The sequence below is a fragment of the Prionailurus viverrinus genome, chromosome B1 (assembly GCF_022837055.1).
Source record: "Prionailurus viverrinus isolate Anna chromosome B1, UM_Priviv_1.0, whole genome shotgun sequence".
Classification (NCBI taxonomy): domain Eukaryota; kingdom Metazoa; phylum Chordata; class Mammalia; order Carnivora; family Felidae; genus Prionailurus; species Prionailurus viverrinus.
Genome location: NC_062564.1, coordinates 63,614,398 through 63,637,264, shown reverse-complemented (window position 1 = coordinate 63,637,264; position 22,867 = coordinate 63,614,398). Strand labels below are relative to the sequence as shown.

Here is a 22,867-nt window from a genome sequence, read left to right as displayed (position 1 = left end):
GTGTAGGATTTATTGCCACCTGGGGGTTTGGTCTAATAAAGCAGGAGATTGAGTTGTTACATATTCCCAAGCACTACCTCAAAAAGCACTGAAATATCTGATTATTGGATAAATATCATCCCTCAGAGTCTTCACATGACGCCACTTGATAAACCTGCAAAGTAAGTAAAAGAAATAATTTTGTTTTAAGTTCCTTAAGGCAATCACTGGAGCTCTGGGGTTAAGCTTCCACACCATGAAGTTCCTCCCTCCCTAAGCCTCTGCTTTTTGTTCCTTGTTATTTTTATTCCAAATAATATTTCCAAACATACACATCTATAAAGTTCGGAGCCTGGAGCCTGCTTTAGATTCTGTGTCTCCCTCTCTCTGCCCCTCCCCTGCTCACACTCTGTCTCTCTCTCTCAAAAATAAACATTGGGGCACCTGGTTGGCTCAGTCTTTTAAGAGTCCGATTTCAGCTCAGGTCATGATCTCACAGTCCGTGAGTTAGAGCCCCAAGTCAGGCTCTGTGCTAACAGCTCAGAGCCTGAAGCCTGCTTCGGATTCTGTGTCTCCCTCTCTCTCTGCCCCTCCCCTGCTCATGCTTTGTCTCTCTCTGTCTCAAAAATAAATAAAAACATTAAAAATGTTTTTAAATAAATAAACATTAAAAATAAATAAATAATAAAGTGTAAATACAGCTAGAAAGCAAGCAGGTGGAAATATTTTCAACCTTATTAATAATGAACAAAATTCAAAAACACTTAAGAAGCAAATACCACCTTTTTTTATGTAACAACTTTATGAGACATAATTCACATATCACACAATTCATTATTTTTTAATGTTTATTTATTTATTTTGAGAGAGAGAGAATGTGCAAGAGTGGGAGAGGAGCAGAGAGAGAGGGAGAGAGAATGCCAAGCAGGCTCTATCCTGTCAGTGCAGAGCCCGATTCAGGGCTTGATCTCATGACCTGAGCTGAAATCAAGAATCAGTGGCTTAACCAGCTGAGCCACCCAGGCACCTGTCACAACTCATTATTTAAAGTGTGTAATCTGGGACACCTGGCTGGCTTAGTCAGAGGAGCTTGTGATTCTTGGTCTCGGGGTGGTGAGTTTGAGACCACCCACGGTGGGTAGAGATTACTTAAAGACATAAACTTTAAAAAAGAATAAATAAAGTGTATAACTCAATGGCTTTTAGTATATTTACAAAGTTGCACAACCATGACCACAATTGATTTCAGAATGTTTTCATCACCCTAAAAAGAAACCCCATATTTCTAACCAAACCACCCTGCCCTGGGCAACAACTAATCTATCTCCATAGAATGGCCTATTGTGGACATTTCATATAACATATGGTTTTTGTGTGGCTGCTTCTTTCATTTAGTAATATTTTCTTAACGTTTATTTACTTTTGAGACAGAGAGAGACAGAGCATGAACGGGGGAGGGTCAGAGAGAGAGAGGGAAGCACAGAATCTGAAACAGGCTCCAGGCTCTGAGCTGTCAGCACAGAGCCCGACGCGGGGTTCGAACTCATGGACTGTGAGATCATGACCTGAGCTGAAGTCAGACACTCAACCTACTGAGCCACCCAGGCACCCCCATTTAGTAATATTTTGAAGGCTCTTCTGTGTAGCAACTTCAAGTGGTATCATTTTTATCTAATAAGTTAGATTTTAAAACTTAATGATGTAATGTTGGTAAATGGTCTTCTATTGCTAGTATCCCAGTTTTATAAAGAAATTTGATAATATGTACTAAGAGTCCACAAGGACTCCCTTCTTGACCAAACTTTAGTTAGGCTCCTCTGAGCTATCTTTTTGGATAAAGCCTCATCCTTGGCCTATGCTCTTTGGCCTGCTGAAACCGGTGTGGCAAGAACTGCCCTGCCCTTCATACCTAATCGAGTTCCTCATCCCTTCTGCTATCAACATCAAATCAGATTCTCTTCCTCTCACCCTTAATGTTTAATCAAGTTCCTCTTAGTAATTTTCTGTCCAATGATTCCCACCCTGCCCATTGGCTCTAAGTCCCTAGCTGCCCTTGCTGCATTCCGAGGTCAGCTTTATACCAAAGTCTCTCTCCTCTACTACAATAGTTTGAATAAAACCTGTCTTGTCATTTTATTTTATTTTATTTATTTTATTTTATTTTATTTTATTTTATTTTATTTTAAGAGAGAAAGAGTGCACATGAGTGGGGTGGGGACAGAGGGAGAGAGATAGGGAGAGGGAGAGAGAGAGAGAGATAGAATCTTAAACAGACTCCATGCTCAACTCGGAGCCTGACACAGGGCTATATCCCGTGACCTGAAGCCAAAATCAAGAGTCTGCCACTTAACCAACTAGGCCACCCAGGTGCCCTATCTTCCCTTTTTAAAACAAGTGTCTGGTGCAATTTCTCTTTGGCAAGTTCTAAAAATATTAAATAAGTTTTGATTTTATAAGTTCATCTCTGACAGTTTTTCTTAAGGAAATAATTCAGAGTCTAGTGAAAAGATTTATTCATAAATTTGATAGCAGTGAAAACATAGGCAAAGGAATAGGTACAGGTAGTTCTTCAAATGTCCAAACTTAGGGGAACAGTGAGCAAACCAAAGTGTAGCAATTCAATTGTGTATACTGTAGGCATTAACAGGTATATTTATGAAGGTGTAACAATAGAAAAATATCCATTATGTTACAGGGTGCTTGGCAAAATTTGTATTCACTATATTTTTAAGTATTTTTAAAATATAAACTTGGTCTTTTCTACAAGTCAATGACTTTTTCTAAAAAAATATTGGGGTTTTCAATATGAAAAGAAATATAAGAGCTATAATCATATGTAAGTGTGGGTCTTGCTTGGGATCTGATTTAAACAAAATATGTGTAAAAAATATTTTAGGAACAGTAACAGAATTGTGAATATGGACTAGTTATTATCTTATGTAAATATATTTTACAGTTTGCATGATGTGGAAAAAGACATCCTTAATTATTAGGAATAGAAAATAAACTAGGGATGAAATATCATGATCTGAGATTTGCCTTAAAGTTCTCCTGGAAAGGGCACACCTGGGTGGCTCAGTTGGTTGAGTGACCGACTTTGGCTCAGATCATGATAATGCTGCTTTTGGGTTCAAGACCTTTGTCAGGCTCTGTGCTGACAGCTCAGAGCCTGGAGCCTGCTTCGGATTCTGTGTCTCCCTCTCTCTCTGCCTTTCCCCTGCTTGTTCTCTCTCTCTCTCTCAAAAAAAAATTAATAAATATTTTTATAAAATTTTTAAAGAAAATAAAAAAGTAAAAAATAAAGTTCTCCTGGAAAGAAAAAAATTAGATAAAATGTATGGAAATGTATGGAAATCTGTTAATAATTTTATATCTAAGTGTTCCCACTATCCTTTGCTTTTTAATACACTGTCTACAGGGTCTCAAAACAATAGTAATCATTATTTTGCTGACAGATTTGGTAGTTGACTCGAATCAGCTGGGCAGGTGTCCCTCAGGGTCTCTTGCAGCTGCAGTCAGATAGTGGCTGCATCTGGGTTCCTTCTTCACTCAAGCAGATGGGGGCTGGGAGAACTGGGACTCTTCAAGTGTGTCCTTCCTTTCTCCTCTTCTCCCGCCTCTTCTCATTCTCTCTTTCTCAGGTGGCTTCTACATTTGGTGGCTGCAGAGAAAACATACTTCTTACATGGTAGCGGAAGCCTTGAGCAAGTGTCCCAGTAGAAACCAGCAGGAGCTGTGTGTTCTTTGTTACTGTCTAGATGTTACTCAGCAGTGCTTCAGTTATATCTTAGATAAATGGTCTGCTCAGGGCAAGTGGAAGGGCCATAGGCTCCACCGTTTAATTGCAGAATGGCAAGCAAGGTCACATTGTAAGAATAGCATTTGAAATAGAATTATTGTTCCAGGCATCTTTTAATAACATCTGCCACACTATATGATGGACGTTGGGGATTTGTCATCATATTCTGTTTACTTTTATATATTTTGAAATTTTGAGGCACCTGGGTGGCTCAGTTGGTTGAGCATCTGTCTCTTGCTTTCAGCTCAGGTCATGATCCCAGGGTCATGAGATGGAGCCCCGGCTTGGGCTCCATGCTTAGTGTGGAACCTGCTTAAGATTCTCTGTCTCTCTCTCTCTTTCTCTCTCTCTCTTTCTCTCTCTCTGCCTCCTCCCCCAGTCTCAATTTCTCTCTAAAATAAAAATAAATAAATTAGAATAGAATAAATAAATGTTATATATTTTGAAATGTTTATTTTTTGAATTGAGGGAAAAAACTAAAAGGAAATGCATCAGAGTGGGCACAGTAATCCCATCAAGTAATTTTCCATCCTCTTAAATTGCCTATAATGTTATATTCTATAACTTAAGAAAAATGATAATCTAAAAAGAAACTTCCTCTTAATCCCTTTCCAATAGCTAAAAGCAATCAGGATATCCTAACACTCTAAAAACAAGCCATAATAAACTATCATTAAATGCTAAAGCCATTTAAATCTCTCATATCTTTTCCTTTTTGTTATCCTAAGGTTGGAGCAAAGGCAAGTATTTGTATCTTGGCTTGGATAAAAATCAGATTTTATTTAAAGCAGGCATCCATGTCACTGGATGAGTTAATTAATATGTAAATCATCTAAAACAGTATGCAAAATTGGGCGGACATGCATCAATACATCTTATAAGGGAGATAGATGATCCATAGTTGTAATCAAGTTCTGGGATGAAAAGTTTAATTTTTTTTTTTCAACGTTTATTTATTTTTGGGACAGAGAGAGACAGAGCATGAACGGGGGAGGGGCAGAGAGAGAGGGAGACACAGAATCGGAAACAGGCTCCAGGCTCTGAGCCATCAGCCCAGAGCCCGACGCGGGGCTCGAACTCCCGGACCGCGAGATCGTGACCTGGCTGAAGTCGGACGCTTAACCGACTGCGCCACCCAGGCGCCCCTGGGATGAAAAGTTTAATGATTACAACTGTTATTGTTGTTATTTCTAAATAAGTATAACATGTTTCTCTAGCTCTATGTGTTACTAAAAACATAGAGATCACATTTCTCCCTCTCTGACTGGTTATTTCCCCTTGATCTTCCCCCACCTTATTCACACCCATCCGAATAGATTGTTCTTGCCAACTTTTCCTCGAAACCATAAGATAAGAGGCAAGCATAAAGCTCTGGCCATCCTTTTAATAATACCCCCCACCCAAAATTTCACAAGACTGTGACTCTATATTTTTAAATCTAGGTATTTGAGGAAGAATATTCCTGATGCTACAATCCTCTATCCAGTGTACATTATCTTGTATTTTGTTAATGATTGGTGCTACTAAGAAATCACTGAATTGGCATTTTCAGCAGTTTCCCTATGTCTTTTTCCAGGACGTTTTGGGTCACATTTTTTTTTCTTAATTTTTTTTAATGTTTATTTATTTTTGAGAGAGACAGAGACAATGTGAGTGGGTTAGGGGCACAGAGAGAGGGAGGCACAGAATCCGAAACAGGCTCCAGGCTCTGAGCTGTCAGCACAGAGCCTGACGTGGGGCTCGAACTCATAAGCTGTGAGATCATGAGCTGAGCTGGAGTCAGATGTTCAACCGACTAAGCAACCCAGGCACCCCTTGGGTCATATTTTAAATCAATTTATTTTCAGGTTTGTGATACTATCTAAATCATTGGGTCCATAATCTTCTAGGTTGCCTAGGTTGGGCTGTATTTATGTTGTTCTTTAAGACAGAACTTCAGCAACTGACTTTAGGCATTAGTTTGCTTTATTTTGGGGAGAAAAAACCGGTCTCATGAGGAATGAAAAAAATAAAACCAAAAGAATAAGAAAAATATACAAACATGCAGTTTTAAAAAATAAATGTTCTAAGAAACCCAGCAAGAACCTCATGCTGATGGTTTCTAGTCCTTTTGCATATCTTACTGGGCAAGTCCATTCATTTCTGCACACCAACTACTAATTATGGACCAATCTCCACAGCTATATCCCCAGAACTGATACAAAGAATGTGTGCTGGTCTATAATCCATTATTTATAATTCCGAGGTCAAATAACTACTCTGGGGGTACCTGGGTGGTTCAGTCAGTTAAGCATCCAACTCTTGGTTTCAGCTCAGGTCATGGTCTCACAGTTGGTGAGTTTGAGTCCCACATTGGGCTCTGTGCTGACAGTGTGGAAACTGCTTGGGATTCTCTCTCTCTGTCTCCCTTGCTCTCTGCCCCTCCCCTGCTTGTGCTCTCTCTCTCTCTCTCTCTCAAAATAAATAAATAAACTTTAAAAAAAATAACTACTCTGAAAATTGAATGTTTTTCTATAACTCATTTGGCACTGAAACATGACCTGACCTGATTCATTTGGTAATGAAACATGACCTGTATTGAGACTACTTTTAGTCATTTTATATTCTTCTTAGTGTAAATACTCATAAATTACTGTAGAACTGTTAAAATATTTGATACCTGCATGTTCTTCTATCCCTCCTCTGGGAGTGTTATATAACACAGGGTACCTGAATCTGCTAACATGTCTGAAACAGAAGATTTTCTATACAAAACACATCCAGACCCACGGGCTTTCTCTAAAGGATTGTAGGTCTAAGCAAACATTTATTTAATATATTCAGTCTAAGTAATTTTGAGCATTAAAACACTCCAAAGACATTTTAACAATAGAATAAAGATACAAAAACATATCAGTTAATTTCATAGAAAGAACATTTTAATGAACTCTGTAATGAAATTATAAGTCTTTATGAAGTTCTAAAAAATTTGCAAAAGAAGAGTAATAATCATAGCTAATATTTATTCAGCCCTGATAAATTTCTAGGTATTCCATTAAGCAATTTACATACATTATTTCATGAATTCCTCTAAACTACCATATGAAATAGGTATTTTTAGGGCGCCTGGGTGGCTCAGTCGGTTAAGCATCCAACTTTAGCTTGGGTCATGATCTCAGGTTTGTGAGTTCAGGCCCCATATCAGGGTCTGTGCTGACAGCTCAGAGCCTAGAACCTGCTTCAGATTCCATGTCTCCTTCTTTCTCTGCCCCTCCCCTGCTTGCACTCTGTATCTCTCTCAAAAATAAACATTAAAAAATATTTTTATTATATTTATTATACTTACTCTATATACTTGTAAATAAGGAAACTAAAGCACATAAATAACATTCAAGAATTCTCTTTTCTTTTCTTTTCTTTTCTTTTCTTTATTTTTAAGTAGGCTCCAGGCCCAACTTGGAGTGTGAACTCATGACCCTGGGATCAAGAGTTGGATGCTCAGGGTGCTTGGGTGGCTCAGTTGGTTGAGTGTCCTACTCTTGATTTCGGCTCAGGTCATGATCTCATGGTTCATAGGTTCGAGCTCCACATCGGGCTCTGTGCTGACAGCCCGGAGCCTACAGCCTGCTTCGAATTCTGTGTCTCTCTCTTTCTCTGACCCCTTCTCTGTTCACACTCTGTCTCTCTCTCTCTCTCTCTCTCAAAATAAATGAACATTAAGAAAAATTTTTTAAATGATAAAAACATTATTTTAACCTTATTTTAGTGCTGCAGTCTGATTCTCCTCATTTTCATTCTCAACATCATTTATAAAGTAGCAAATAAGAATTAATAAACTTTTAAAAAAGAGATATGACAGCAGAAATAACATCAATAGAAGAGTTTGAAAATAAAGTTGAGGGCACAAAGCAGGAGTAGAACAAAGAGACAAAAATAGGGGTGCCTGGGTGGCTCAGTCAGTTAAGCATCTGACGCTTGATTTTGGCTCACGAGGTTCGGGAGTTTGAGCCCCGCATTGGGCTCTTCACTGACAGCGTAGAGCCTGTCTGAGATTCTCTCTATCTGTCCCTTTCTTTCTGTCCCTTCCCACCTCTCAAAAAATAAAAAAAAAAGAGAGAGAGACAGAGACAAAAATAAAAGCAGAGAAAACATATTTCTTAAAAATAGAGAATCTGTCGGGGCACCTGGGTGGCTCCATCAGTTGACCGTCCAACTTCAGTTCAGGTCATGATCTCACGGTTTGTGAGTTTGAGCCTCCCATTGGGCTCTGTGCTGACAGCTCGGAGCCTGGAGCCTGCCTCAGATTCTGTGTCTCCCTCTCTCTCTGCCCCTCCCCTGCTTGCTTTCTGTTCTCTCTCTCAAAATAAATAAACATTATAAAGTTAAAAAAATATTTAAGAAAATAGAGAATCTGTCTAGGAAATAGATCATCAAATAATAGGAGTTCTTCAAAGAGAAAACAGAGAACATACAGAGGAGAAAATTATCTGAGAACTAATGCAAGGACATTTTCCAGAATGGATGGACACATGTTTCCAGACTAGAAGAGCTCACTGAGGGCCCAAAACGATGTTCGGAAACAAAAATGGCACCTAGGGACATTATCAAGGGTGTTCAAAAGAAATGATCCATAAAGCAGAGGAAAGAGAAATGGGGAAGATGGTAGAGAGAGAACAGATCAAATTCAAAGAGTTTAAGAGGAATCAAGATTAAAAATACTATGTTTAACTACTCAACAGCAATACTAGAAGTTTTAATTCATAGGAGATCATGCCTATAAATTTCTGAGAGAAACTAATGTCAACATTGACTTTATACCTACTGTGTAGTAGGGTGAATGTACAAGGGTGGTTGTGTGGATACACAAAAACCCAGAAGCTATCTAAATATATACTATGAGAAGTGAAATAAACTATAAAAAATACATATAACATTAAAAAATTATAATAGTTATACAAATAAACAAAGTATGAATAATTATAACAATGTTTTCACCATTTAAAACAATTCACTCAAATTTTATTGAAGAATGAAATTAATCATATGTACTGACATGGAAAGAATGCCATTATATATGATTAGGTTAAAAAAAAGTAAGTTTCAAAATAACAATGTACATGGGGCGCCTGGGTGGCGCAGTCGGTTAAGCGTCCGACTTCAGCCAGGTCACGATCTCGCGGTCCGGGAGTTCGAGCCCCGCGTCAGGCTCTGGGCTGATGGCTCAGAGCCTGGAGCCTGCTTCCGATTCTGTGTCTCCCTCTCTCTCTGCCCCTCCCCCGTTCATGCTCTGTCTCTCTCTGTCCCAAAAATAAATAAACATTGGAAGAAAAAAAAAAACAACAATGTACAGTATGATAGTTTTTATAAAAGAATATATAGAAAAATAATATATAGAAATATACAGATATATAGATAAACTAATTGAGAAGAAAGAAAAATCCCCATGTCATCAGTGACTACCTTTGGGGAATATCTCTTAGAAGTTTAGTTTATACCTTTTACTTTATACAGTTCTATAGTAGTTGAGTTTTTTCCTTAAAATGTGCAAATTAATTTTTAAATATGTATATATTTCATTTCTTTGTGATGACAGCACCATCTAGTGGCGTAAGCTTTTTAAATATTTTAGCTTTAAAATAACATGAAATTTAATAATAATTTAATATTAAAATAAAAACTAGAAAAAATTAAATGAAAGTTAAAAATTAAAACAAGTAACCACAGCACAGGAAAAAAAACCTGTTTTTAACATGGCATTCAAAAGAAGAAATCTTTATAACTTTATTTTAAAAGTTCATCTCTCAGAATAATTTCTGATATATTAAATGGAAAATTCAAAATACATGGGATGCCTGGGTAGCTCAGTGGGTTAAGTGTCCAACTCTTGATTTTGGCTCAGGCCGATACACAGAAGAAACAATTGAGAAGATGAAGGAATAAAGTAATCTTATATACAACTTTAACTAAAAATCGTTAAAAAAAGGCTTTTGCTCATTGCGTCCCGGAGAGCAAGATGGGACACCAGCAGCTCTACTGGAGCCCTCCCAGGAAATCCCGCCTAGGTTCCGGTTCTTGCCGCATCTGCTCAAACCCTCGTTGTCTGATCCGGAAATACTGCCTCCACACATTCCACCAGTGTTTCCATCAGTGTGCAAAGGATGGAGGCTCAGTGGGTTGGATTAAGTGAACCCCCTTGAATCCAAGATTCACTGCAGATACCCAACATTCCTACCTTAATGGTAATTATTTGTACATAAAATAAAAATACTTCAACAAATTGATTAAAATTTAAAAAAAGAAAAAAAAAAGCAGAATGGAGGGCTCCTGGCTGCCTCAGTTAGTGGAGCATGTGACTCTTGATCTCCAGGTGGTGAGTTCAAGCCCCATATTGGGAGTAGTTTCCTTAAAAGAAGAAGAAGAAGGAGAAGGAGGAGGAAGAGGAGGAGAAGAAGAAGAAGAAGAAGAAGAAGAAGAAGAAAGAAGAAGAAGAAGAAGAAGAAAGAAGAAGAAGAAGAAAGAAGAAGAAGAATAGAGAAAAGAAGTACACAGGCATCAGATGGAAGAGAAAATTGTACATGGAAAATCTACTGATGGATCTATTAAATAAGAAGATATAAAAATGTGACTTCCTATACGCATGTGGCTATGGCTCCAGAAGAATGCCAGAGAAACACACTTTGAATATATTAATGGATGTCAGAGCAAAAGAGATGAAATAAAAGGGAAAGAATGAGAATTTGGGGACAGATTCTCCAGTTGATGATCACAATGCTAAATCCTGGCAATGGCAATGAAAGGATGGGCTGAATCTGAGAGAAATTATGAAAAACAACCTTGGACTTGAAGAAACAGAGAAATCCAAGATGGTATCAGATTTTGATCCTGGATGAGAGATACAAGGAAGAATAGAGTAGTGCTATTCAGTAAAAATAAGAGAGGTCTATATGTAATATTAAATTTTTTAATAATCACATAAAAAAAGATCAAAAAGACGGGCACCTGGGTAGCTCAGTTGGTTAAATGTTGGACTCTGGATTTCAGCTCAGGTCATGATCTCACAGTTGGTGAGTTGGAGCCCCACATCGGGCTGTGCACTGATGGTGTGGAGGCTGCTTGGGATTGTACCTCTTTCCCTCTCTTGGCACTCCCCCACACTCTGTATCTCAAAGTAAACAAATAAACTGAAAAAAAGATCAAAAAGAAAAAGGCAAAATTAATTTTAATATATTTTATTTAATCCAATACATCCAAAGTATGATCATCTCAATGTAGAAATTCAAAGTATAAATGTGTATTTCATACTCAATTGAAAGCAAATTGTTGGAGGTACAGAACAAATACGCTCAGCATTGGCTGTGGAGATTTGGATAGTCACACACATGAAATGATACAGCCATGAAAAATGACCAAGAGAAGAAATGTTAAATAGCACTTGCCAACGCATGTTACTCAGCAACATTAGTTGCTCTAAAAGCTTATTTTTTTAATGGCCAACTAACCACAGAATCTTCATGTGTTTGAAAGACCGAAGAGCACATATGAGCAAGATTTTTCAACCTGTAAATAATGTTCTGGACATACAAATTTAGCAGCCTCCACTGAAAGGCCTCCGTTCAGGAGTATTCATTTATTGCTAAAGTCCCTCCAGAAGTGTTGCTCTTACTCCTTAATTAGTTAATGAATTAGTTAATGCTTCTAAAATAAAAAAAATAATAATGAATAAGGAGAAAATACTGAGCTCTCCTGGTGGAGTAAACAGCAAAAGGGCTACTTACAATACAATAAAAACCAAGACAAAGTCCCAAGATAAACAGTACCTTGGAAAGTTAATTGTTTACCAAACTCTTCATTTGTTCAGCCTGACTTATTGTTAAAGAACACTATAGAAATTGACCTGTGTTCAGACACGTCACTCCTATAAACCACCTGTTGAATCTCAAGTGTGCTGAGAGGAGGGAACAGCCTTTGCTCAAAGCTGTATATATTAGCAGTATTTACAGAAGGGCATGTGATAGAAAAGTAAATAGCTGAACTTATTCAGTTTCCTGTTTCCTTCTTGATTCTTCAGGAGGGGGTGACTTTTTTTTCCTTTGGAAGTACATATTCTTCTTGGACAAATCTTAATTAAAATTCCAGGTAGATTAGTAAACTTTGGTTAATGAATTGGCATCAGGAAGCACCAACGTTTTCATGGCCTTGTAGAGTTCAGTGAAAATGTTTATTAAGGGACACCGCCTGTCCTGTCCTGTCCTGACCCCAAGACACTGAAGACTCTGTTTGAATCAGGCTCATGGGTTTCTTCCTAGCCACTGTCAGGGACAGGAATGCTTCTGGTAAGTTTTTATAAAATTCTCATATTTTCTTTACCTCAAAATGAAACTTTGTTTAAATTAGTCCATATTGACTAGCAATATATTTCATTGCCACAAATATGAAATTCCACTTACTGTTCTTTCCTGGAGATTTTTTTTCTTTAGCATGAAAGAAATATGGCTAAAAAGAGGAAGAAGAAATCTGTGCTTTGTGGAACACCCTTTCAGGATATTTTTCTTCTCTTTGCTCTCTATGATTGATTTCTTTGTGCTAGTATTTTGTCCCCCAAGTTAGAAGAAATGTATTTTCATTTACTTCCTAGGTAGAATTAAGCAAACTAAATCACAGGACCTCATTGAGTTCTTGTACTTTTGTTGAAAAGTACTATTGTTGAAATTACGATACTGTATTTTGGTGAAAGCCAGAAACGATTTCAAGAGAAACATTTCTGAGGGACATAGTTAAATAATGCCTTCTTTATTTTTAATTTAGGGCTAAAAGCAGATAAATGATAACATGTCCCCCTGAATATTTCTAAAGACTTTTTGTAACACAAATCTGATGATAGCAATCTGTAACGAACATTATTTTGTTCTAGATATTCAGCCAGCATTCTGAGGTAAAAATGTTATAAGATATGCCTCAGAAATTCAAATTGGGGCAAACTGAGGCTATTGAGTTGCCTATTGTTCATGTGATAAGGTATAGAAAATCCACCCGGTCTCATAGGGTTTCTCTCTGTTGGGACAGAGCAGCAATTACATGATCAACAATTAAAAGCAAAAATTCTCCGGGATGCAATATTTACAATTAATCTACAGAAACACACACACAAAATGCTGCTTTTCATATTCTCAAGTCCAACTAAGAGTCTTTTTATCTAGGACTTTGGCAGCAAAGACATTTTGTTCTCTAATCGTTAAAAATTTTCAAACATACAAAAAAGAAAAACAATTATACCATGAACACCCAAATACCTACCACATAGATTCTACAATTAACATCTTGTTGCATTGGCTTCTTCACATACTATCCAATACCCCTCCGTCTATTCATCCATCTATTCATGTTCTTTATTTTTATTTTTTTAGAGCACTTTTAGGTTCACAGCAAAATTAAGACTGAAATACAAATATTTCTTATATCGCCTCAGCCTCTATACATGCACTGCCTCCCCCATTATCAACATTCTCCCACCAGAGTAGTACATTTGTTACAATTGATGAACCTAAATCGACACATCATAATACCCCAAAGTCCATAGTTTATGGGAGGGTTCACTCTTGGTGTTGCCTATTCCCCCATCCCTGGCAACCACTAATGCTTTCATCATCTCCGCAGTTTTGCCCTTTCCAGAATATCATGTAGTTGGAATCATACAGTATGTTACCTTTCAGACTGGTTTCTTTCAGTTCGTAATAGGCATTTTGAGGTTCCTTAATGTCTTTTTTAATATTATTTTTATTTTTAATTAAAAAAAATTTTTAATGTTTATTTATTTTTGAGACCAAGAGAGTGTGTGTGTGAGTGAGGGAGTGGCAGAGAGAGAGGGAGGTAGAGAATCTGAAGTAGGTTCTGTGCTGTCAGTGCAAAGCTGGATGTGGGGCTCAAACTCACAAACCATGAGATCATGAGTTGAGCCGAAGTCAGATGCTCAACTGACTGGGCCACCCAGATGACTGTTTAATGTCTTTTGGTAGCATGATGGCTCATTTCTTTTGAGAGCTGAATAATATTCCATTGTCTGGGCATACCACCATTCATTTACTCATTCACCTGCTGAAGAACGTCTTCAAAATTTTGGCAATGATAAATAAGGCTGTGTGCCAGTTTCTGCACGAGATACATTTTCAACTTCTTTGGGCAAATACCAAAGAGAGTGGTTGCTGGATCATATGGCAAGAGTTATGTTTAGTTTTGTAAGAAACTGCCGAATTGTATCAAAAAATGGCTGTACCATTTTGCATTCTCATCAGCAATGAATGATAGTTTCTGTCTACATCGTCACCAACATTTGATTCTGTCAGTGTGCTGGATTTCTAATACATGTGTAGTGGTATCTCATTGTTGCTTCAGTTGGCCTTTCCCGGATGATATATGATATGAAATATCTTTTCGTATGTTATGTGACATCTGTATCTTCTTTGATAAGATGTCTATAAAGGCCTTCATTGTTGTTGTTGTTTTTTTAATTGGGTTGTTTGTTTTCTTACTATTGAATTTCAGAGTTCTTGGTATATTTTGGAAAACGCTGCTTTATCAGATTATGGGTTTTGCAAGTATCTTCTTTCAGTCTGTGGCTTATCTTCTCACCCTCTCAACATGAACTCTTCGCAAAGCAGTTTTTAATTTTAATGAAGTCCAGATTCTTAATTCTTTCTTTCTGGATTATTCTTTTGGATAGTTTTTAATGGTTTGGGATATACAGGTTAAAATAAGAGGATATAACTCCAGAAGAGCCAGATCCATCCATCCATCCATCCAACCATCCATCCACCCTTCTTTCATTCACTCATTATCCCGCCAGCCAGGCAGTCCCATGTTTGGAGACATGTAGTTTAAAATAAGAAGATTTAACTCAGGAAGAGCACAGGGTGAGGTGTGGGAAAGGGCACAGAGCTTCTGTGTCCTGTCCAGGTGTGCCACTGCCCCCAAATCAACACATGTTCACCAACCTGGAGGCTCCATCTTCCTTACTTCTATGATGCATTTTAAATTTGCAGACCTCAGTATACTTTACCTAAACATTTAGGTATGTAGATCACTAATTCGAGTTCAATTGTTGTTTAACCTTTTCCTTGAGATAAAGTTTATGTACAGTAAAATGCCCAAATCTTTAGTATACTATCAGATGGGTTTTGATAAATATATACATCTGTGTGATCCAGACCCTTGTCAAGATATAAAACATCATCATCCTTCCAGATCTAGAAAGCTTTTTATTCCCCTGCCTAGTCAGGGGAAGCATCCTGCCTGTCCTTTATACAGTACGTATGCATGATGGCTTTTTTAGGTTCATTCATGTTTTTGTGTGTATCAGTAAGTCATTGCTTTTTTATTGATAAGCAGTATTCTATTGTATGAATATACCAAGGTTTGTTTATCCATCCTTTTGTTGATGGGCACCTGAGCTTTATCCAATTTTTGACTATTATGAATAAGCCTGTTATAAACATTCTTATACAAATCGTTTTTTGGACATATGCTGCTGGGTCATAATGTAGTAATAATCTTAGTTGTCTAAGACACTACCAGAGCCTTTTCCAGAGTGATTGTATCATTTTATCGCCCTCACCAATATTGTGTGAGAATTTCAGTTGCTCCATATCCTTGTCAATTCTAAGGTTGTCAGCTCGTTCAGTATTTATTATTCTGGTGGTTGGGTAGTGCTGGCTCATTGTGGTTTTATTGGCATTTACTTGATGACTCATGTTGCTGAGCATTTTCCCATGGTAATTTGCATACCACTATTAAATGTGTATTCAAATATTTGGTCCATTTAAAAAAATAGATTGTTTGTCTTTTTATTATTGAGTTGGAGGTATTTTTGTAAGTATATATTGCAGCTGCAAATCCTTTGTCAGATACATATTTTGAAATATTTTCTCCCAGTCTGTGGCTTGCTCGTTCACTTTCTTAAAGGTGTGGTTGGGTAAGCACTAGTTTTAAAGTTTGATGAAGTCTAATTACCTATTTTTGCATGGTTATTAATTTATGTATGCTATTTTTAAAAGTCTTTTTTTTTTTTAACTCAAGTTGCAAAGATACTCTTCTATGTTTTGTTTTTCCTTTTTCCCTAGACATCATCATTTTGGCTTTTACATTCAGCTCTAAAACTATGTGTTTGTGTTTAGTGTGAAACAAGAGTGGAAGCTCTTTTCTTTCTTTTTTAATGTTCCACCACTTTTTAAAAATTTTTTCTCTGTCTCCCTCTGTTCCTCCCCTATTTGTACTCTCTCTCTCTTTCTCTCTCTCTCAAAATAAATAAATAAACTAAAAAAATTTTTTTTTACCCTTTTCCACTGGATTCCTTCAGATACTTTGTAAAAAATCAAATGACCATAAAGGGTAGATCTTAATTCTGGATTCTTGATTCAGTTCCATTAAATTATTTGTCTCTTCTTTATAGTAAGTTGCCAAGTCAGGTAATATGAGTCCTTTAAGTTTACTCTTCTTTTTCAAAAATGTTTGGATGTGCTACCTCCTTTGCATTTCCATAGAAAATTTAGAATCAGATAATCAATTTCTGCAAAAAACTGTGGTAAGATTATGACCATGATTCCCTTGAATTTATAGGTTAAGTTAGGAATAAATTTAACAATACTGAGTCTTCTAACCCATAAACATGGTGTACGTCACAATTTATTTAGATCTTATTTGATTTCTTTCAGAAGTGTTTTGCAGTTTTAAATGTAGAGATCTTTTCTTTCTTTTTTTTTTTTTTACATAAATGGTCATAGAAATTTTATTCATAATTGTCCCAAACTGGAAACAACCCAAATATGCATATCAACAGATGAATTGATAAGCAAAATGTGGGATTTTCATAAAATGGAATACTACTCAGAACAATAATAATTAATTGAATGGGATTTATTCTCAGGAGGGTTTTTCTTTGGGTTAGGGGGTAAGGATTATTGGGTGAAAGGATACTCTGACAGAAAGTAGAACAGGGGTCCCCTATCATTGAGAAAATCAAGAAAGGGATAGGAATCACTTTTATTTAAAAAAAAAAAAAAAAAGCTAAGCCCTCATTACAGTGACAATTCCAATTCTCCCATGGCCCAGGGGTCTTTCCAGCCCCATCCACTATTCTTAGGGAGCAGGTATGTGCCCTGCGGCTGGAATCAGCTGACCCCACCCTACTTCAGAGAGGCCCTGCTGTGCCAAGCCAGCTGTCTTCCCCAGCAGCCTTCATGTCCCTTGATCTGTGCAGCCCACTCTTCAGCCCTTGTTAATTTATTTATTTTGAGAGAGAGAGAGAGAGAGTGGGGAAGGAGCAGAGAGAGCGAGAGAATTCCAAGCAGGCTCCATGCTGTCAGCGCATAGCCCAATGTGGAGCTCCAATTCATGAACCGTGAGATCACGACCTGAGCTCAAATCAGGAATCTGACACTTAACCTACTGAGCCAGCCAGGGGCCTCTATTTATTCTCTTAATATAGGAAATCACATTGATTGAATGTCAAATTTTCAACCTTAGGATAACCTGGGATAAACACTACTTGGTCATTCTATTATCCTTTTATGTACACCACTGGGTTTTATTCTGTTCTTATTCTGTTCGGATTTTTCTGTTTATATTCATTAGGAATATTAGTCTGCAGTTTTCTTTTGTTGTTTTTCTTTTTTTTTTTTAATTTTTTTTTTCAACGTTTATTTTATTTTTTGGGACAGAGAGAGACAGAGCATGAACGGGGGAGGGGCAGAGAGAGAGGGAGACACAGAATCGGAAACAGGCTCCAGGCTCCGAGCCATCAGCCCAGAGCCTGACGCGGGGCTCGAACTCACAGACCGCGAGATCGTGACCTGGCTGAAGTCGGACGCTTAACTGACTGCGCCACCCAGGCGCCCCACTTTTGTTGTTTTTCTAATATCTATCAGGTTTCTTTACCACAATTAATGTAAGCCTCGTAAAATAATTGGGAATTCTTTTCCTCTGCTTCTATTTTCTGGCCTTTGGAATCTAGGGATCTAGAAATCGTAGCACTGACACCCAGGAAAAGAAGCTATGGCCAATTACTCATTTCCAAAACAGAGTCTGTAGTTGCAAAGTGTTAGATCAGTAAGACTGTGCTGTCCAGCAGCCCCACGGCCCACCATCACAGTTATGCCTGAGATGTGACAGGTAACCTCCAGCCTGGACAGCAGACTCAATTTAATGAAGTATCTGATGCTTTGTCTTGGCTCCCACTTCCAGGGCTTTGGCCAGCTCAAGCAGTGTTTACAGGAAGAACACGCAAGAGAGCCACCTCAATCTGTCCAGACTTCACCACTCACTACAGTCATACAACACACGCTCTGCAGGGCAAAGGAGTCACAAAATAGGAAACTGTCTTTAACTTTAAATAGAAACTTTTCAATGTGAAGTTTGATTGGGAGGTGACTATAAATATGTCTGCTCTAAAATGGCAACAAACATGGGCAAAAAAAAAAAAAAATAGGCTAGCTCCTGCCAAGTTTTAGGGAAGCCCAAAGACTAGAGATACACCAGACATCACCTGGAATTCAAGGTGCTTGGATCATGGCTATAATTCCCTATATGTCTTTCTTCTATTTTAACTATCTACCACAAACAAAATGATTGAGTGAATGTCTAATTCAACCACAGTGACTGAAAACACTTAACAGCATCTAAGCAGAGCCAACAATACGGCCATAAAATAAGATACAAAACGTTTGCATAATTCATCTAAACTCTCTCAGGTTTAAAAGCATTGGAGCCACTCAGTTGTGGGTGGACTTATGTGGTTCCACACCGCCTAGAAGAGCAAAACACTTTGAAGAACAAGCAAAGAGGAAAATCTAAAGATACCTGCATTAATGCTCTCTTGGACCAAAAATAGACCTCAAATGGCCCTGAACTAATAAAGACTTTGGAGATCTATTATTTTTCAATCCTAAAGAGATTCTGACTGTTTTTGAGTAAAGGATGAATATCTAACTAGAGATAAAAGAGTAAAGAAAAAAATGAAAGTTCATATTCTTAGCATGAGCATGAGCTTGAGTTAAATACAGCTCAAATACAGTTAAATACATATATATCTCCTTAGAAAGTAGAAGAGAAAAAAACACCTTAGGAAATCTACACCTTTGAGAATCATAAATTTGGTAATGCTTCCTTCAGCAGTATAAAGCTACTGCCTAAAGAATTCTTTGAGAATATCAAAATGAAAACATGAACCTTTCCAGGATTTTTTTCCCTATTTTTCTTTATTGTCCAAAATTCTCCAACAAATATAACATTTATAATCACTAAACAATCAATAAATGTTACTTTTAAATTACCCTTTAGAAATCTTGAAAATGATATTAAATAAATTGGAAACCAATAAATAATACATCAAGAGGGATGAAAATAATCTCTTTAAAATAAGTGTGTAGTTAAAACCTGAGAATTTTTGAAGATGGACCAAATAGAGACACAGATTAAAATTAAGGGATTTATTTTTTACAAAGAACAGATCTGCAGAGGCAAATTAAACTTAAGAATTTCAGGAAGCAGGGGCACTGGGTGGCTCAGTAGGTTAAGCGTCCAACTCTTGGTTTCAGCTCAGGTCACGATCTCACGGTTTCGTGCGTTTGAGCCCCACTGTGGGGGGGGGCGGGGATTCTCTGTCTCCCTCTCTCTCTCTGCCCCTCCTCCCGTTGCACTGTCTCTCTGTTTCTCTCAAAATAAATAAATAAACTTTGAGAAAGAAAGAAAGAAAGAAAGAAAGAAAGAAAGAAAGAAAGAAAAGAAAATAGAAAAAAAGAATGTGTGAAAAAAAAAGAGAGAATTTCAGGAAGGGGGATAAATCTCAATGACTAATTTACTGAGCACCCACCAAATGTAAAAGCAATATTGGAGGTACTTTATCCCATATGATTCCCCCTAAAACTCCAAAAAAGTGGACTCCCTAAATGTGTAGATTAAGCAAATCCAATAACCACAGTGTATTTGTCCCGTTCTTATTGAGCCAATAACCTTGTTCCAAGCAGTGTTTTCACCCAAGACTTAAATGCCATCGTAGAAGACTAACTCATTGGCATAGGTGACATAAAGCTGAAAGAATTTGCAAATATGTGGGATGATAAAAGAAGGATCCAAAAACGGTCTCACACAGGTGGGTAGATGGGCTAAATCTAAAAATACGTAATTTAGTGGATAAAAACTATAAAAACCAAACAACCAACTATAAAAGAATTTAATATAAGAACTGTGATTTGACAATTTGGAAATAATGCAGATAAAAAAAAAAGACAGGGAGGGTTTAGTCTGACAGCAAGTATAATGTTTTTAAAAATTAGGCCTGGGGCGCCTGGGGGACTCAATTGGTTAAGCCTATGACTTTGGCTCAGGTCATGATCCCGCAGTTCGTGAGTTTAAGCCCTGCATCGGGCTCTGCACTGGTGGTATGGAGCCTGCTTGGGATTCTCTCTCTCTCTCCCTCTCTCTGCCCCTTCCCCACTTGTGCTCTCTCTCTCTCTCAAAATAAACAAATAAACTTTATAAATAAATAAATAAACAAATAAATAAATAAAAACTAGGCCTGATTTGGAACCAGATCATTGATGAAAGAGAACAGGTAAAAGGCAGTGGACACTACCACTGCTCTTTGGGCTCTGGGCAAGCTATTAAAAAACATGGTCTTCGGGGTGCCTGGGTGGCGCAGTCGGTTAAAGCGTCCGACTTCAGCCAGGTCACGATCTTGCGGTCCGGGAGTTCGAGCCCCGCGTCAGGCTCTGGGCTGATGGCTCGGAGCCTGGAGCCTGTTTCCGATTCTGTGTCTCCCTCTCTCTCTGCCCCTCCCCCGTTCATGCTCTGTCTCTCTCTGTCCCAAAAATAAATAAACGTTGAAAAAAAAATTAAAAAAAAACAAAACAAAACAAAAACATGGTCTTCAGCTTGGATACATCACTTAAAAGACTTGGAAGCTAAGGGGAGAAATCACAAGGGAAAAGAGACACGGCACTGTGTCATATGAGGACTATTTGTTTAGAGACAAGACAGGAAGTGGAACGACATGTTATAGATTCATTGTCTTCAAATATTTGAACAGTCCTCATATGAAAGAAGAACTTACTAGCTCTGCATTTAAGAACTGAATTGTAATGTCTGTGATGAGAAGAATTCAGCTCATCTAAAGAAAGAGTTTGCTAATGAGCAGAGAGCTAGCCAAAGGTTAAATGAGTTGCTTCCAAAGGTAGTGAGTGCCCTGTCACTAGAGGAATTCAAGCTTAGGCTGAGCATCTGTTCTGCCAAAACAGTTTAGGGAGAATTCAATCATCAGGTAGTGTATAAGCAAGGTGGTCCTTTCTTCTTTCCAAACCTGTAATTTTATTTAGGGAAAAGTTCTCAGGAAGAAGATGGCTTTTTTAGCAAAAGTTTGAAGAAAAGATGGCTTGAAATATGGAGTTGCCCAAGACAGGAGAGATCAGTATGATGGGGAATCCAAAATAAAGATTAAGAAAATCAATCAAGGAGACATTTACAACGTTGAAACATAAAGTAGAAACAACAGTACAAGAGCTGGGAACACATTTGTCATTCAGCAATGCAGCCAAGAGTATGAGTATACGTTTGGGCTGCTATAACAAAAATACCACAGACTGGGTGGCTTAAACAACAAACATTTATTACTCACAGTTCTAGATTCTGGGAAACCCAAGATCAAGACACTGGCAGATCCCAGGTCCAGTGAGGTCCTGCTTCCTGGTTCATGGGCAGCTATCTCCTCACTGTGTACTCATGTTGCGGAAGGGGTCAGGGAGGACTCTGGGGTCTCTTTTGTAAGGGCACTGATACCGTTCATCAGGGCTCCAGTCCTATCATCTAATCACCTCTCAAAGGCTCCACCTCCAAAAACCATCACATTAGGGGGATTAGATTTCAACATGAGGAGTCTGGGGGGACACAAACATTCAGTGGATAACAAGGAGCCTACAAAGTAAAGAGATAGTTCAGGAACATATAATACAGAAACGAACATGGTGGTGGTGTTTCAGAAACTAAAAGGACTTGTTTTGTGGATGATATTTACACCATGACAGAAACATATACATGACCATTTTCACTCCTACAAACACAACAGAAAGAGGTGCAATTTGATTTCAGATCATTTAAATAAGGCAATTGTTCCATGCAGCAGCTGAGTGTTGTTCAGAAATTTTAAAGGAGACAGAGATACTTTGTCTCCAAAACACAAAGAGCAAACAACTGCAGCAGGCAAGGGGAATGGTGTGGGCGTTGTGTTAGTGGCCAGAGCCTGTGCTTTAAAGTGAGACCATGGGGGGGGGGGGGGCGCCTGGGTGGCTCAGTTGGTTAAGCCTCAGAGTCTTGATTTCAGCTCAGCTCGTGACCTCACGGTTCATGTCATGATCTCACAGTTTGTGAGTTCGAGCCCCACTCTGACAGTGTGGAGGCTGTTTGGGATTCTCTTTCTCTCTGTCTCTCTCTGCTCTCCCCACTCACACACTGTCTCTCTCAAAAATAAATAAATAAATAAATAAACTTAAAAAAATAATAAAAAAAAATAAAGTGAGACCATGTGAATATCTGTAAATAGTATAGCTTTTAGACTTTTCCCCCATGGCCTCTGAAAACAAGAGGAGGAACTTGCAGAACCTCATAGAATTTTTTTTAGCCTATAGCTTTCTGATAGAGTTGGTTTAAGAATTCAAAATACTAAAAAAGTCCTTGGTGCCCAGAAAAGTTTATTTACTTACTGTGAATGAGCCCTTTGTATTGGGTCTGGCAGACTTTTCGTCAGATGAAGTCGGTCACTTGACCCATTCCCTTCAGCTCTCAGTGCAAACACAAGGCGTTCACATGAGGAAGGTGATTCAACAAAAAGAGCATGTTCCGCACAGTCCCCAAGAGATCATAACAGCACTCGAGAGTTTATTCCAACATCCATGGAATAAATGGATGAGACAGAAGAAGAGCCTAGAGCAGCAAGCCACCACCAGAGAGAAAATAAATCAACACGGCACCAGGATCACATCTCCACCTTGCCAGCAATAATGGCAGCAAGGAAAACCATCCATCCCAACAAGGCCGTCCATTCTATTAAATCCTTAAGACCATTTCAAAGCA

At 38.0% G+C, this 22,867-nt stretch overlaps 1 protein-coding gene across 1 annotated transcript; it reads left to right on the top strand.

Moving 5' to 3' along the window:
- The first annotated feature begins 9,770 nt into the window (after positions 1–9,770).
- On the top strand, positions 9,771–9,944 carry LOC125163297 (40S ribosomal protein S29-like). The gene has a single exon (XM_047854827.1). It carries the CDS (start codon positions 9,771–9,773, stop codon positions 9,942–9,944), a length of 174 nt encoding a protein of 57 aa, XP_047710783.1.
- Positions 9,945–22,867: the final 12,923 nt, after the last annotated feature.